This window comes from Eptatretus burgeri, chromosome 1 (genome assembly GCF_056783735.1).
Source record: "Eptatretus burgeri isolate ZD-2024b chromosome 1, Ebu_testis_v1, whole genome shotgun sequence".
In the NCBI taxonomy this organism is placed as follows: Eukaryota; Metazoa; Chordata; class Myxini; order Myxiniformes; family Myxinidae; genus Eptatretus; species Eptatretus burgeri.
Window position 1 is genome coordinate 36,939,981 of NC_140961.1, and position 17,104 is coordinate 36,957,084.

At 47.0% G+C, this 17,104-nt stretch overlaps 1 protein-coding gene across 1 annotated transcript in view; it reads right to left on the reverse strand.

Annotated features, from left to right (window-relative positions):
- Positions 1–17,104, reverse strand: part of MRPS15 (mitochondrial ribosomal protein S15) — a 62,946-nt gene that overhangs the window by 23,199 nt on the left and 22,643 nt on the right. Inside the window, exons 2-8 of the mRNA XM_085879482.1 lie at positions 15,722–15,784; positions 13,651–13,716; positions 8,481–8,556; positions 5,777–5,825; positions 5,260–5,344; positions 4,886–4,944; positions 4,464–4,655 (exon numbers count right to left, since the gene is read on the reverse strand). Of these exons, the coding sequence (XP_085735608.1) occupies positions 4,464–4,655; positions 4,886–4,944; positions 5,260–5,344; positions 5,777–5,825; positions 8,481–8,556; positions 13,651–13,716; positions 15,722–15,784 (590 nt within the window). The remainder of the gene's footprint in view (positions 1–4,463; positions 4,656–4,885; positions 4,945–5,259; positions 5,345–5,776; positions 5,826–8,480; positions 8,557–13,650; positions 13,717–15,721; positions 15,785–17,104) is intronic.

Consider the following 17,104-nt stretch of genomic DNA (forward strand, 5'->3'; position numbering starts at 1 on the left):
CCCCCTCTCTCTCTCTGCGCGTCTCTCCCCTCTCTCTCTCTGCGCGTCTCTCCCCCTCTCTCTCTCTGCGCGTCTCTCCCCCTCTCTCTCTCTGCGCGTCTCTCCCCCCTCTCTCTCTCTCTGCGCGCCTCTCCCCCTCTCTCTCTCTCTGCGCGTCTCTCCCTCTCTCTCTCTCTGCGCGTCTCTCCCTCTCTCTCTCTCTGCGCGTCTCTCCCTCTCTCTCTCTCTGCGCGTCTCTCCCTCTCTCTCTCTGCGCGTCTCTCCCTCTCTCTCTCTGCGCGTCTCTCCCTCTCTCTCTCTGCGCGTCTCTCCCTCTCTCTCTCTGCGCGTCTCTCCCTCTCTCTCTCTGCGCGTCTCTCCCTCTCTCTCTCTGCGCGTCTCTCTCTCTCTCTCTCTCTGCGCGTCTCTCCCTCTCTCTCTCTCTGCGCGTCTCTCCCTCTCTCTCTCTGCGCGACTCTCCCTCTCTCTCTCTGCGCGTCTCTCCCTCTCTCTCTCTCCGCCTCTCTCCCTCTCTCTCTCTGCGCGTCTCTCTGCGCGTCTCTCCCTCTCTCTCTCTCTCTGCGCGTCTCTCCCTCTCTCTCTGCGCGTCTCTCCCTCTCTCTCTCTGCGCGTCTCTCCCTCCCTCTCTCTCTCTGCGCGTCTCTCCCTCCCTCTCTCTCTCTGCGCGTCTCTCCCTCCCTCTCTCTCTCTGCGCGTCTCTCCCTCCCTCTCTCTCTCTGCGCGTCTCTCCCTCTCTCTCTCTCTCTGCGCGTCTCTCCTCTCTCTCTCTCTCTCTGCGCGTCTCTCCCTCTCTCTCTCTCTCTGCGCGTCTCTCCCTCCCTCTCTCTCTCTCTGCGCGTCTCTCCCTCTCTCTCTCTCTCTGCGCGTCTCTCCCTCCCTCTCTCTCTCTCTCTGCGCGTCTCTCCCTCCCTCTCTCTCTCTCTGCGCGTCTCTCCCTCCCTCTCTCTCTCTGCGCGTCTCTCCCTCTCTCTCTCTCTCTGCGCGTCTCTCCCTCCCTCTCTCTCTCTGCGCGTCTCTCCCTCTCTCTCTCTCTGCGCGTCTCTGCGCGTCTCTCCCTCTCTCTCTCTCTCTGCGCGTCTCTCCCTCTCTCTCTCTCTCTCTCTCCCCCTCTCTCTCTCTCTCTGCGCGTCTCTCCCCCTCTCTCTCTCTCTCTGCGCGTCTCTCCCCCTCTCTCTCTCTCTGCGCGTCTCTCCCCCTCTCTCTCTCTCTCTCTCTCTCTCTCTCTCTCTCTCTGCGCGTCTCTCCCTCTCTCTCTCTCTCTCTGCGCGTCTCTCCCTCTCTCTCTCTCTCTCTCTCTCTCTCTCTCTGCGCGTCTCTCCCTCTCTCTCTCTCTCTCTCTGCGCGTCTCTGCGCGTCTCTCCCTCTCTCTCTCTCTGCGCGTCTCTGCGCGTCTCTCCCTCTCTCTCTCTCTGCGCGTCTCTGCGCGTCTCTCCCTCTCTCTCTCTCTGCGCGTCTCTGCGCGTCTCTCCCTCTCTCTCTCTCTGCGCGTCTCTCCCTCCCTCTCTCTCTCTGCGCGTCTCTCCCTCCCTCTCTCTCTCTGCGCGTCTCTCCCTCCCTCTCTCTCTCTGCGCGTCTCTCCCTCCCTCTCTCTCTCTGCGCGTCTCTCCCTCCCTCTCTCTCTCTGCGCGTCTCTCCCTCCCTCTCTCCTCTGCGCGTCTCTCCCTCCCTCTCTCTCTCTGCGCGTCTCTCCCTCCCTCTCTCCTCTGCGCGTCTCCCCCTCCCTCTCTCTCTCTGCGCGTGTCTCCCTCCCTCTCTCTCTCTCTCTGCGCGTCTCTCCCTCCCTCTCTCTCTCTCTATCTGCGCGTCTCTCCCTCCCTCTCTCTCTCTGCGCGTCTCTCCCTCCCTCTCTCTCTCTGCGCGTCTCTCCCTCCCTCTCTCTCTCTCTGCGCGTCTCTCTCTCCCTCTCTCTCTCTCTGCGCGTCTCTCCCTCCCTCTCTCTCTCTCTCTGCGCGTCTCTCCCTCCCTCTCTCTCTCTCTGCGCGTCTCTCCCTCCCTCTCTCTCTCTCTCTGCGCGTCTCTCCCTCCCTCTCTCTCTCTCTCTCTGCGCGTCTCTCCCTCCCTCTCTCTCTCTCTGCGCGTCTCTCCCTCCCTCTCTCTCTCTGCGCGTCTCTCCCTCCCTCTCTCTCTCTGCGCGTCTCTCCCTCCCTCTCTCTCTCTGCGCGTCTCTCCCTCCCTCTCTCTCTCTGCGCGTCTCTCCCTCCCTCTCTCTCTCTGCGCGTCTCTCCCTCCCTCTCTCTCTCTGCGCGTCTCTCCCTCCCTCTCTCTCTCTGCGCGTCTCTCCCTCCCTCTCTCTCTCTGCGCGTCTCTCCCTCCCTCTCTCCTCTGCGCGTCTCTCCCTCTCTCTCTCTCTCTCTGCGCGTCTCTCCCTCCCTCTCTCTCTCTGCGCGTCTCTCCCTCCCTCTCTCTCTCTGCGCGTCTCTCCCTCCCTCTCTCTCTCTGCGCGTCTCTCCCTCCCTCTCTCTCTCTGCGCGTCTCTCCCTCCCTCTCTCTCTCTGCGCGTCTCTCTCCTCTCTCTCTCTCTCTGCGCGTCTCTCGCTCCCTCTCTCTCTCTGCGCGTCTCTCCCTCCCTCTCTCTCTCTGCGCGTCTCCCCCTGCCTCTCTCTCTCTCTGCGCGTCTCTCCCTCCCTCTCTCTCTCTCCGCGTCTCTCCCTCCCTCTCTCTCTCTGCGCGTCTCTCTCCCTCCCTCTCTCTCTCTGCGCGTCTCTCCCTCCCTCTCTCTCTCTGCGCGTCTCTCTCCCTCTCTCTCTCTCTCTCTCTCTCTCTCTCTGCGTCTCTCTCCCTCTCTCTCTGCGTCTCTCTCTCTCTCTCGCTGCGTCTCTCTCTCTCTCGCTGCGTCTCTCTCCCTCTCTCTCACTCTCTCTCACTCTCTCTCACTCTCTCTCTCTCTCTCTCGCTGCGTCTCTCTCTCTCTCTCGCTGCGTCTCTCTCTCTCTCGCTGCGTCTCTCTCTCTCTCTCTCACTCTCTCTCACTCTCTCTCACTCTCTGCGTCTCTCTCTCTCTCTCTGAGTCACTCTCCCCCTCTCTCTCTCTCTCTCTCTCTCTCTCTCTCTCTCTCTCTCTCTCTCTCTCTCTCTCTCTCTCTCTCTCTCTCTCTCTCTCTCTCTCTCTCTCTCTCTGCGTCTCTCTCTCTCTCTCTCTCTGCGTCTCTCTCTCTCTCTCTCTCTGCGTCTCTCTCTCTCTCTCTCTCTCCCTGCGTGTGTCTCTCTCTCTCACTCTGTCCGTCGCTCTCTCTCTGTGTCCCTCTCTCTCTCTCTCTCTGCGTCTCTCTCTCTCTCTCTCTGCGTCTCTCTCTCTCTCTCTCTCTGCGTCTCTCTCCCTCTCTCTCTCTGCGCGTCTCTCCCTCCCTCTCTCTCTCTGCGCGTCTCTCCCTCCCTCTCTCTCTCTGCGCGTCTCTCCCTCCCTCTCTCTCTCTGCGTCTCTCTCTCCCTCTCTCTCTGCGTCTCTCTCCCTCTCTCTCTGCGTCTCTCTCCCTCTCTCTCTGCGTCTCTCCCTCTCTCTCTCTGCGTCTCTCTCCCTCTCTCTCTGCGTCTCTCTCCCTCTCTCTCTGCGTCTCTCTCCCTCTCTCTCTGCGTCTCTCTCCCTCTCTCTCTGCGTCTCTCTCCCTCTCTCTCTGCGTCTCTCTCCCTCTCTCTCTGCGTCTCTCTCCCTCTCTCTCTCTGCGTCTCTCTCCCTCTCTCTCTCTGCGTCTCTCTCCCTCTCTCTCTCTGCGTCTCTCTCCCTCTCTCTCTGCGTCTCTCTCCCTCTCTCTCTGCGTCTCTCTCCCTCTCTCTCTGCGTCTCTCTCCCTCTCTCTCTGCGTCTCTCTCCCTCTCTCTCTGCGTCTCTCTCCCTCTCTCTCTGCGTCTCTCTCCCTCTCTCTCTGCGTCTCTCTCCCTCTCTCTCTGCGTCTCTCTCCCTCTCTCTGAGTCACTCTCCCCCTCTCTCTCTCTCTCTCTGCGTCTCTCTCTCTCTCTCTCTCTCTCTCTCTCTCTCTCTCTCTCTCTCTCTCTCTCTATCTCTCTCTCTCTCTCTCTCTCTGCGTCTCTCTCTATCTCTCTCTCTCTCTCTCTCTCTGCGTCTCTCTCTATCTCTCTCTCTTTCTGCGTCTCTCTCTATCTCTCTCTCTCTCTCTCTCTCTCTCTCTCTGCGTCTCTCTCTCTCTCTCTCTGCGTCTCTCTCTCTCTCTCTCTCTGCGTCTCTCTCTCTCTCTCTCTGCGTCTCTCTCTCTCTCTCTGCGTCTCTCTCTCTCTCTCTCTCTCTCTTCCTGGTATATTAATTCAGCGGCCCAACGGGCTTGAACTCAGGACCCTAGGATCCCAAGCCGCCACCCGAACCACTAAGCCAACACCAGGCATGAGTAATCTACAAACTATATTTTATTACATTTCACAAGTTCAATTTCTGTCTTGCAAAGTACAAATGATCTTTCGCAGAGTTACTCATTTGACAATTTTTAAAAATATTCAAATGAACAACGGTCTCACCAGGTTTCTAAAATCCTTCTTAGCCTGGGCACGTCGTGAGAGGCGCCGGTTGTATTCCGGTGTTGGCACATATGCAAGGCCAAACTGTGAGCAGAGAAGTTCGTAGCGATCGAGACGTGTGCGCTTGAGGTATTTGAGATGACAGTTCCGCCGGTCAATGGCCATCAGCATTCTTCGTTTGTTGGCCTTGTCCTATTCATGGAAGCAAGGCAAAAACAACAACTAAAACCCAAAATGTCTGTATCTGATTTCTTACCCCAGTGAACCTTTTCAGCATTAATAAAAACCTTTTTTGAAATAAAACTGTCAAGTGTTAAATAAAGATTTTTGCATTGTCTGAACAGGTAATTTGAACCATGATGACAATGACTTGCACAGGAGGATAGCGAATGGATACGAACATAAGAGCTTGAATTGTTCACCTTTGGGTGCTTGTTTAGATGCTCTTGATAGTTCCGAATCCTCGCCGTCAGAATAGCAACTGAGAGACAAATACGGGATGTTTATCACATGAAAATGCGAGGGAACACCAAGCAGCTTAAAACGCGATCAGAGCCGTGAGTTAATCCATCGAGGACATTGGAAATCTACGTAGAATAATAATTATATTTCCACCCAAACCTCAAATGAGAGGATGGCCAAGATAAATGTTACCAATTCCTTTAATATGTGCATCAAGAACCCCAGTACCACCAATCTGAAAGCAGTCAGTCATGATCATTCATGGCAAACCGACCCAAACTTCCTCAGAAACTACAGAAAAAAAATAACCTCAGCCTTGCTGTGGAGGACCAACCTTGTACATCATATGAACCATAATCCAAAGGGTGACGCCGCACAGACTCCACGTACTGCTTAAACTTCATTAACAGCCTCTCTTTCTGGGAATAAAAATAAAAATTACAACCACACATGGTATTAGTTCAACACTATTTGTCAAGTCTGGGTGGAAAGGCAGGCTTGTTTGGGATGGGTGGAAATGTTCTTGCTGTACTTTCGGAAAGGCACAGTGATCTTGCTGTATTTTAGGAAATGGTCTAAAACATCCTTCAGAGTGTGTGTTTGAAGTTTTGGGCTTACACGAGCACAACATTAATATTATTAATCTAAGCTATCCCAAATGTAATAATAAATTCACAATCACCGTTTTATCATCAATCAGGCTTCATTCTCATTGAACCAGCAACAATTTGTAACTGTTTCTTACACTAACAACCCTTTAAACTCTCGGTGTTTGCTGACCCCAAAACTCTCTGCCCCTCCCACCCCTCACCAGTCTCCATCCCTCCAACCCATTTGAAGGTGAGACTCACATGACCTGCCATGCCCAGCGATAGAATCTTGTGTACAGCTTCGTTCGAACTGCAAGAAGACAGAGAGATGTGCACCTGTACAAGTCCATTATTCCACACGACAACTGTATGAAGCAAAACAATCTAGAAATGTTAAGGTTAATGAAAAGTGGTTTTTAACTTGGGCAATACGCCATCAAGATGCAAATGTAAGGAATTCTTCTTCTTCTTTCGTATGCGGCACAATGATGCGATGCAACATCACTGGCCCACACGCTTGGAATGCCACTTGAAGACAATGCATCCTGCTGTAGCTGCCAAACCAAAGGCATTCTTTGAAACAAAAAGGCAGTCCTTGAAGCAAGCAAAGATGGACAGCAGTGGAGCATTTCGGCAACAGACTTCAAAGGTTGTTGAGGCTTCTTATGAGATCGCCATGTTGATTGCAAAGAGCAATCAACATGAGATGCAGAGAGAGATATGAGATCAACATGAGATACATCGTGATGCAGAGAGAGAGAAAAAAGCCATAACATCGGAGAGACTCTCATAAAACCAAGTGTACTGCGTGCAGCAGAGCTCGTTCTGGGGAAGGATAGGGCAAACAAGCTTTCCCAAATCTCTATCAAACGATACTGTCAAGGGAAGGATCGATGAAATGTCTCAAGACATCAAAGATCAAGTTCTCGACCAAGTAAGAGCTTCTCCTGTATTTGCCATCCAGTTGGACGAAACGACTGATGTTGCTCAGTGTTCTCAGCTACTGATGTATGCTTGTTTCGCGTCAGGCAATAGTGTCAAAGAGGAAATGCTCTTCTGCCATCCCATGGAAAGTTATACAACAGCAACAGATATTTTTCAACTGGTATCAAACTTCTTCCAGGAAAACCAACTTTTGTGGGACTCGCTGGTAGGGGTGTGTACTGATGGAGCTCCGGCCGTGCTTGATTTGCAATCTGGTTTCATAACAAGAGTAAAAAAAGTCCATCTGTTATAGGTACGCACTGCATTCTTCATTGTGAAGCCTGAGCATCCAGAACTCTACCTGCTGAAATGAGGGATGTCATGAACCTGGCTAGCAAGGTAGTCAACTTCATCAAAGCTGGAGTATTAAAGTCACCTCTTCAAACAGCTGTGTGTGGATACGGATTCTGAACATCAAGCCTTGCTTTTCCACATAAACATACGATGGCTTTCGAAGGGAAACATGCTTGGACGACTTTATGAACGACAAGAAGTAGCGACATTTCTAGGTTTGCAGCAGAAAGCAGATCTCCATGATAAGTTCCAGTCTGAAGGATTTTTGCTATCTCTAGTTGACCTGGTGGACATGTTTGAAGTGCTGAATGTCATCAACCTCAAACTCCAAGGGAAAAACGTCAACATAATCATGCATCGTGATGTCATTCGAGCCTTCATGGCCAAACTCGACCTCTGGAAATGTTGAATTGAGGATGGAAATACAGCCAGTTTTGCTAACTTGGATTCTGCTCTCATTCACAGTTACCTTGATTCTGAGTTAAAGAAACAAATAATTACTTGTCTGACTGAATTGAAAGCAGAATTCATCAAATACTTTCGGGATATAGATGAGAAGCGCGAAGCCTGGAAATTCATTAGGAACCAATTTCAATGTGAAGTCGCTGATATTTCAGACGAAATGCAAGAGGAGTTTCTTGAGTTAAAGTTCAACTCCTCGGCTGAAGAAGACTTCAAAAAACTGGATCTAGAGACGTTCTGGATTACGTACCTTCCTGTTTACCCTTTGATCTCACATCAAGCTCTTCGGATTCTGACAATGTTTGGATCAACGTATCTTTGTGAAGCTGCATTTTCCACGCTCGATGCTGTCAAGGCCAAGTACACAAACAAGCTGAACGTTGAAGGGGATTTGCGTTGTGCGCTCTCTGGCATTCGACCACACATTCAAGATCTGCTAGCTAAAAAGCAATGTTAAGTATCTCATTAAATATGCTGTGCGTACGAGTGTTGCTTATACAGAATTCTTTGTTCAATAAAAAGACTAAAAACACGCATTTTTTTCATTTAATTCAGGAGGGATTTTTAATAATTTGGTTGAAGATGTGAGGAGGGGGTGGGCATGGAGGCAAGGACCAACGACGAGAGGGTAGAGGGGGCGCGGTGGTAAAAAGGTTAAGAACCACTGCTCTAAGACATCCTGCCAGCCTAGGAATGCATCAAGTGTTCGAATCAAGTCTAGGCAAAGACAAGCTGGAGCTCGAGTTGTACAATATTAAACTTTTGGAAATTAGGAGGGTTTGCCTGATCACAGGGTGGACACGATGATAGTCATTTCCTTGATGATATCTTATTTCATCTACAATAAAGAACTTCCCTCCTCAACTTTGCGAAAAATGCTCTGCTCTTTCAGAATCCATTTTCACTGCAGTGAATGACTCGAATTTGTCACACTTATCATTCACAGCATTCAAGTGCCAGGAAAATCATGACAAGCTGGAGGTCCTGATTCATGATTGGAAGAAAACTCTCAACACATGAAACTTTCCACAGCATGATGCATTGTTGGTCAAGATGTTTGAGAATGTCAAGATGAAGTCATGTAGAAATACAGTACTACTGTATGTGCAAATATACAGATTTGTTAAAGGAATTGTGAAGTGTTGACATTAATAATATTTCCAATCTTGGGTTGGTGATTATCATCCCTGTTATAGTTTATACAGCAATACAATACTGTACTTACTTTTCAAGCTCTGACAACCCCTCGTACCCATCCTTGACCATTGTCTGTGGTAAGTCATCCAGCTGGCTGGGTATGGCTAAAAAGATAACAATGGCAGAAAACAAACGATACGTAAAGTAACAAAAAAAGAAAATTAAAATTACATTATACAATAATGTGTGCATGGGATCGAGTCAACAATATAATTTTCACTTCATAAGTGTGTTGTTTTTTTCTTTCCAAAGTTCTGCGAGCTTCGACTGAGAAACTATGAATAAAAAACAAACAACCATAGGGGCGATACACCTGGCCACTCACCTGGTAGCGGTTGGATAAGATAACCAGGGAACCACTGGTAGACATGGACGACCCACAAAATATGTTACGGAGAAGAAAATAAATACCTATGCATTTTTTAAAACGCTGTGAACAAACTTTGGTATATCATGGGTGATAAAGGTTGTGGTCAAGTTTCATCCGAATTGCATGTGTAGTTTCTGAGTAGAAAGCAAATACCTCTTTTGGGAGTCAACCCTCCCATAGACATCTTAGACCCCGATTTTTATTTTTTAATGGTGTGAATAATCTTTGGTACATCACGGGTAATGAAGGTGGTGGTCAAGTTTCATCGGAATCGTGTGTTTAATTTCAGAGAAAAAAAAGCAAACACCTCTTTTGAAGGGAAACTCCCCTGGAGACCCTGATTTTTCTAATGTCATAAACAAACTTTGGTACATCACTGGTGATGAAGGTTGTGGTGAAGTTTCATCGGAATTGTGTGTGCAGTTTCGGAGAAGAAAGCAAATACATATTTTGGGGGCAACCCCCCTTAAAGACTGATTTTTCTAATATCATGAACAATCTTTGGTATACCCTGGGTGATGAAGGTTGTAGTCAAGTTTCATCGGAATTGTGCGTGTCATTTCTGAGAAAAAGGAAATATCTATTTGGGGGTAGGGAGGACCACCCCCCCGTAAATTCCCTTCAGAGACAGGCTTTCGTCACAGACGGGTGTAGAGCAGACCTTGTCGTGTGATATCTACGCAATACACAATTATTACCATCATGGCGACTCCGTCATAATGTGCAGAAGACCACCTGCTCAGCTTTTCGTCTGAGCAAAAAGGACACCAATGGGCAACTCCAAGTTTGATTGAATGGTACTCTAATTCCTTTTCCCAACACATCAACCGACCTTGGTATCAAGTTAGACGGGGCCCTTACTTTCCGCAACCATGCTGAGGACGTGGCTGGAAAAATGGCAGCAAAGGTCAACCTGCTAAGGAAACAGGCAGGCCATGAATGAGGAGCAGATTTCATAACACTACGCTCTACCACACTGGCATCGGTGCAAGCTCCAGCAGAGTCCTGTGTTGCTGCTTGGGGTAGAAGCATGCACACAAGGAAAGTGGATGTCCAGCTCAATTTTGCCTTTAGGGTTATCAATGGCTACCTTCGACCGACACGCATCCACAACCTACCTTTCCTTGCTGGCATCCCACTTCACCACCTAAGGCGAGAAGCAGCAACCAGACATGCTGCACTAGCTTTTGACTTTGAAGTTCATCCAGACAAAGCTTTTGACTTTGAAGTTCATCCCCTCTATAACATGATGCACGAACCACTGAAAACGACTCAAGAGTCGGAAATCTTTCAGCAGGGCAGCCCAGTCTTACATAGAGGAAGACTACTCAGACAGCAGGCAACAGTGGCTCCTCTCAATGGAAAAGGAGGAAATCTGAAGACAGACTGCAGCATCTGCCACCCATTTCCACTTCTCCAGCTAGCTGCAGACTTCCAAGAAAGGAGTGGTGCTGCCTGAACAGACTACGTCCAGGCATTGTACGCTTTAGGCTTGCATGTAACCTGGAACCTGGCTGACACAGCAAGCTGTGATTGTGGAGAGCCCCAAACTGCAGAACACTTGTATTGGTGGAAGTGTGTCCCATCCAACAGTTGGTAGGAGGTTGGAATGCTCTTACACAGATTGATTAGCAGGCCGGAGAATGGTTGAGATCTGCTGGGTTTACATCGTGAATGACTGATGATCAGACTACATGAAAGGAGGAGCAACGAAAAACAAAATGCAAAATGGAAACAAGACAGAATTTAACAGTGCAGAGCCTGGTGCAGGGTATTGGTTTAGGGGACCACTTTCACAGAACAAGCCACTGAGTGTGAACCCCCTTATACTGTATATTAAAAACACTTTTTATGATTGAGCTTGAGCATGTGTGTGTTAAAATACAGCATATTGTTATGGTTGTGGGAATGCAGGGAGGTGTCCATAGTTTACAAAGCATGGATGACGATTCGTGACATTTAAGGTGTATTACGCAAGAAATGTCGGGTCAGCTGTGGTATCAGGACCTTTTTGAATTTATTTTTCATTGTCATTTGATTAAAGTTCCCCCATATCCACTTTCTTGACTCCTCGAGGCATTTCACCCATAGTGATGTGCACAACCATAGTTGTGTAAAGGACTCAACCCTTTTCTTTCCAGCTGGAAGGAGATAGAGAAGAGAGGAAGATGGCAGCCATTCTATTGTTTTTTTTTTTTACTGTGGAAACGATCCGTGCTTCACGGCGTGAGCAGCCTCAGTGTGAAATGATGAGTTATATGAAGGACCTGGCCTCAACCTGAAAAGCTGTGTTGTATAAAGAACTCGACCACACCATAAAGCTTAGTTGGAAAAAGGAGAGAGAGGACGAAGAAGTGAGCTGTAATGTTCTGAGGATGAAGCGAGGCCAGTGACGCCTCAGTGCCTCGAGCTGTGTTGCTCAGTGAGGGGCGGCCTGCTTCAAAGCAGCTGTCCTTGAGAGCGAGGGGACAGATGAAAAGGAGAGCACTCAAAACGAGCTGTCAGGATGATGCAGAGCAGGACTAATGTGTCCGTTCTCTTTTTTTCCTGCCAATCACACCAGCATGGCTAAAACTGGCAGTCCCCTTTAAACAGGCCTGAACTCCATTCCCTTCATCATCTCCAGTTATATTTTAATCCCTTGCGAGTGTTGCTTTCTTGCTTCGCTTTCCTTACCTTACTCTGGGTTGCATAGAGGGTCCGTGTGTGATGCTGTTTTGGCCTTTCGTATTGGTGTTGTGGCCTGTGCTGTACTTAATGAAAAGTCCGTCGTTACAGTACCTATATCACTTGCTTCTTGTATCTTTTTGCCTTCAGTATACTCCGACCTTAGATGCAGTAAGTAAATTGATTGCAATTCATTGTTTGACTTTGTGCCATTGTTCCATATGGCTATGATTTAAAAACCATTTTGAATAGCATGCGTGTAGAGTTTACACATGCAGTTTGGTAACACTGGTCAAGTCACAAGTTGCCTGAATTGTCAGTTTGGCAGTCTAGAACTATACTTCTTGCACTCAACCTAAAGTTCAAGCTTCCAAAACCGCTTGGCGAGCTTTGTCCTGGCAGGCTGGGAATCATCCTCCAGCAACCATCAACAAGCACATGGTCATTCTGCTTTGTCACACCATTAGCGTTGGAATACCAAGTCCAGCGATGAGCTTGTGGGCGCTGAAACCATGAACCAGCCACCCTAAGTCCATGACTTCTTGCAAAGTCAAGGAACTTAGTGCTATTCAGGTTCACAGTTCCAGACCCATGGGGACCAACACACGTCTCATAACCATCCAGATCAGTACCAGTTGATGTATTGAAATCTCCCAAGACTAGAAGTGTATCTCGCCTGGGGCACTGATCAACCACAGACTCAACGTGGCACAGAATGCATCCTTCACATTGAGATCACTCATCTCAGTCGGAGTAAATACAGTGACTAGGAAAATGACACCCAAGGAGTGACGAATCATTAGTCTCATATGCTCATGAACCGGTGTTACCTCAATAATCATGGGAGTCAGCTTATTGGACACAGCTACAGCAACCCCTTGGGTATGGTAACCATTAGAGCGACCAGACCAGTAGTAGGTGTAACCACCCATCATGATCTCACCACTATCCAGTCTCCGAACCACAGAGATTGCTGCAATACCGATGTTCAAACGGTGGCGCTCATTTGATAGCGGAGACAGGTGATCATTCTCTCTTCGAGACATGACATTCCAGGCACCCACCCAAAGGGACCACCTCAGGTTAACCCCAGGAGACCGCCATCTGGTGGACGACCCTTCAGCACCACTCCAATACACTCCACTGCAATCCGACCAAGGAAGGTCACCCTTTGCTTTTCATCCTTTCATCAAAGAACGATGGTTCTGAAGGTTTTACCACAATCCTCTCATCCGGTTAGCTGCCCTTCGAAAGGCAGCTGTACATTAGGTACTCCCATGTAGTGGGTACTCAGTAGTCTTTGCGGTATTTTTTTTAATGCGTTTTGCGGAATAAATTGTTTTATGGTTGCCGGAGCGCAAATCCTGCCATCGACCTCCTAGAAAAAGGACGTCCGCAGACGCAGTTGGGCACAAAGTATGGATGGCCATTGGCTCACAAGGAGCTCCTCTGCCCTTTGACAGGTTTTGTTTTTAATCCTGCCAACAGCCTGACCATGAAACAGGTTAGTACAGGTTTACATGGTACCTGTAGCAAGTCACAGATCTGATCTGGCCCAACCTGACAATAAGGATGTCCTTCAGTGACCAAATATTGCATTTTCGTTTTTTTCACAGAAGTTACGCCAGTTACATGGGAATGTTACGTCAATTACACAGAAAATATGTTGCAGACATTTTATATGCATGTAGTGCACAAAATTTCTGTGATGCATGCCAACAGTAACATTTGGGTTCTCTGCATTGCATACCCATTTCCTTACACATGAATCAAATTCAGATAAATTTTCAAATAAACATGATGTACTTCAGATAAAGTACTTTGCCTGTTGTATCAGTTACGTCGGTTTGGAATGACTTTTGCTGAAACACTGAACTGCTAAGGTATTTGCCTCCTATACATGGCAAATGAGGGATATACACCGAAGAGAATAAAACAATGCAGGACTTTAAGTGCCCTGTAGAACTGGTAATTCTGAATCAAATCAGCAGAATGGCTCTGATTGTTACATCATTTACGGTGGAATGGGCCTTTTTACAACTTAACTTGAAGGCATCCAAATGAACAAATATATTTTACTAAATTCATACATTATGCAACGAATTATCATGAAACATCATGCCGATGTGCAGGAAAATAACAGAACGGTGCTAAACCTCACGCGGCAGTTTCTTGCATCGGGTTCTTGCATAGGTCCTGCTTGCTTGTGTGGCCCAACCTTCAGCAACTGTTGTGAACACATGTACAAGACCACAGCATCCATCACAAGGACATCATAATGTTTGGGGAGAGCTATTCTCATCGAGTCTGCTAAATGCTGAACTTATCGAACATTTTTTTTCCACTTGATTTTTTTTAATTACATGCTCCAATATCCAGAAAAGCATTACAAACTAGAAGGGCACTCGGTAGAGTGCATACCTCCACCACGCAATGCCTGATCCAGTGGAACATATCAGGCCCAATACATTTTTGAACTAGAGGGGAGCAATCGGTAGAGTGCAAAACCTCTGCCGCCAATACTGCTGGGTCACTTAAGTGAACCTGATATCCTATTCATTGTAGGTCAAAACGGATCAGACTCTACTGACCCACGATTGAATAAACTAAACTAGATCGACGCGCATGTAGAAATGCCGAAAAAATAAAATCGAAATTTTTTTGAAAAAAAAGTTGCAAAATTTCTGGGTTTTTTTTCTCTAACAAATTTTTTGGGGGGTTGGAAATCACTTAAAACATGTAGAAATGCAAAAAAAAAAATTCAAATGTTTTTCAAATAAAGTCGAAATTTTTTTGAAAAAAAAGTTGCAATTTTTTTTCTTTTCCTCTAAAATTTTTTCTTTTTTTGGTTATAAATCACTTAAAACATGTAGCAATGCAAAAACAAGAATTCAAATATTTTTTCAAAATGGCCACCATAGCAGCCATATTGGACTTTGGACCAAGTCCAAAATCTAATAGCATGATCCTTGGACCATACCTAATCCCCCCACCAAGTTTCGTCGAAATCCGTCCAGGAGTTTTTTTCCGTAATACTGTTCACAAACAAACAAACAAACAAATAAACCAATGTCACCCGCAGGGTGACCCATATCTTGCCAAAAGGTGACCACGTGTGACTTATACAAGGTCACACTGAGGTGAACAGAGCTGTTATCCACCAGGAGCGACTCCTTGAGGAATATCTGCCTACGAGAGATTCCGATGAGAATCGTTCTTCAGAGTAACCATGAAAAATATGCTTTTGCCTCATAACATCACCAAATGACATCATAATGTCTCAAGCTTGACATATCTAGAAAGCACTCATCGAGGTGTTCAATTTGAGGTACTACACGATATGGTTCCTAAAACTTGAAAATTTGACCTTGGGGTCAAATATGTTTGACCTCAGGCGCTAACCATGAAGGTCAAGGCCAATCGCCACCAAAAATTAATCAGCCGAGCGCCAGACCATATACTATATTCCCATGAAGTTTGAAGACGATCCGATCAAAATTACTCAAAAAATAAGGGCTTCGTCGACTCCCTTGATTTGCGACAAAGTGACCTTGACGTTCAAATTTTTATGCGCTGAAAGGGACCTCTATAGGCCTCTGATATGCGAAGTTACAAAAATTTCCAATGATAACTGTGCTCTGCAGAATTTTTTATACGTGATTACAGACAAAAAAAAAAACAAAACATACAAGCTGACTAACATATCTTGCAAAAACTTCGTTTTGGCAAAATAACAAACAAAGAAACAAACAGACAGGGGTGAAAACAGTAACCTCTGTCCATCTTCGATGGCGGAGGTTAACTATCATGCTATATATCGTTTTTGGCACCACCTCTCAAACGTGAAGAATCACTTTAAGAATTAAAAATGTAAAAAAAATTTCGCAACCGGATCTGGATCTGGATCTTCACCAAAATCAAATCAATTCGTTCTCATCACACACCCAACGTGTTCACCAAGTTTCGCCCAAATCCGTACATAACTTTTTAAGATATGATGTCGTTTATGGCCCTATCTCTGGTGAAGAATCACCCTCAAAAATTATCAGATCCGGATCCGCATTCAGATCTTCACCAAATTTGAATCACTTCGTCCTTGTCACACACCCAACATGCCCACAACTTTTTGAGATATCCTGCAAACAAACAAGACAGACAGGGGTGAACACATAACCTCCTTCAACTTTGGTGGCGGAGGTGATAAAAAAAAAAAGAGTGCAAATCAGACCTACCTGGAGGAAAGTCATTCCGTGGAAGAAAAACTGGCACAGAAGCTTGGTGTGCTACATGGCCACCTGTGGAACAAATGATGGACACAATAAATAAATAAATGAATAAAAATCAGGTTACAGACTCATGCACTTCAAGAAATCAATCAGCTAATTAGTTCCATTGTATCAATCAAGGTGATGCAAGAGAAATCGATTAAAAGTTATAAATCTCATGTGCTTTCTTGATATTGTGTGTGTGTATGTATTACACACACACACACACACACACACACACACACACACACACACACACACACACACACACACACACACACACACACACACACACACACACACACACACACACACACACACACCACCCTCCTGGCTCTTCACGTGCCACGCTTGTGGGAGAGACGGTGGACATACCCAAACAATACACACCTCTGATGCAAATGGCGATAACTGGATGGTGCAAACGGCTGGATAAGGTGAGCAACAAACAACACAATCCCAAACACCACATGTGCACAACACCCAATGAGAACCCCAACACTCGCACAATCAACACCTCATCAGGCCCAACCCGAACACAAAGCCGTGCTTGTGCCCCGGAAACACAAAAACAAGTGCACACACTTGCTCAGTGCTCACCCACACATACAACACCAGATCACATGTCAGTAAAAACAAAAGAGCAGAGCACCCCATCAATGATGTAATTTGACGTTTGTTTTTGCTTTTGCAAAAAAAAATAAAAAAAAAAACACTCCTCCATTTGACCTTGAGTACCAGCACGTCACCGGAAATGAGCGGTGGTATTAAAATAAAAACTGGACATGGGCCGAGGCTTGGGGTCTAATGTGCCTGATGAAGCCGGTTGTAAAGCTGGCGAAACGTTGCCTGAGACCGCGTCTGCTCTCCCTTTTTTGCTCAAATTAGCGGAGTCAATCTAATTTTTACTTTTGGTTGGAAGTGCCTTCTTTAAAAATGTCATCCCAACCACCCCAATCTTATACAAAAACACACGCGCGCACACACACACACACACACACACACACACACACACACACACACACACACACACACACACACACACACACACACACACACACACACACACACACACACACACACCAGACATAGGTGGGGACCATTCAGCTCATCATGCCTGTGTGAAATATATCAACACAAGATCCAAGGAAGAAAATGCAAATGTATTTATTTTTAATAAAGTTAATTCCCCCCCCCCTCTCAGGGGAGGGGGCATGGTCTTGGTTAAAAAACACACATCATCAACCACACAACCCTCCTTGACAAGACCCCCACCAACAACACTCCGTACACATGCACACAATCACCCATCAATGCTCAAACTACCGAAAAGTCTTATCAACATCCCCA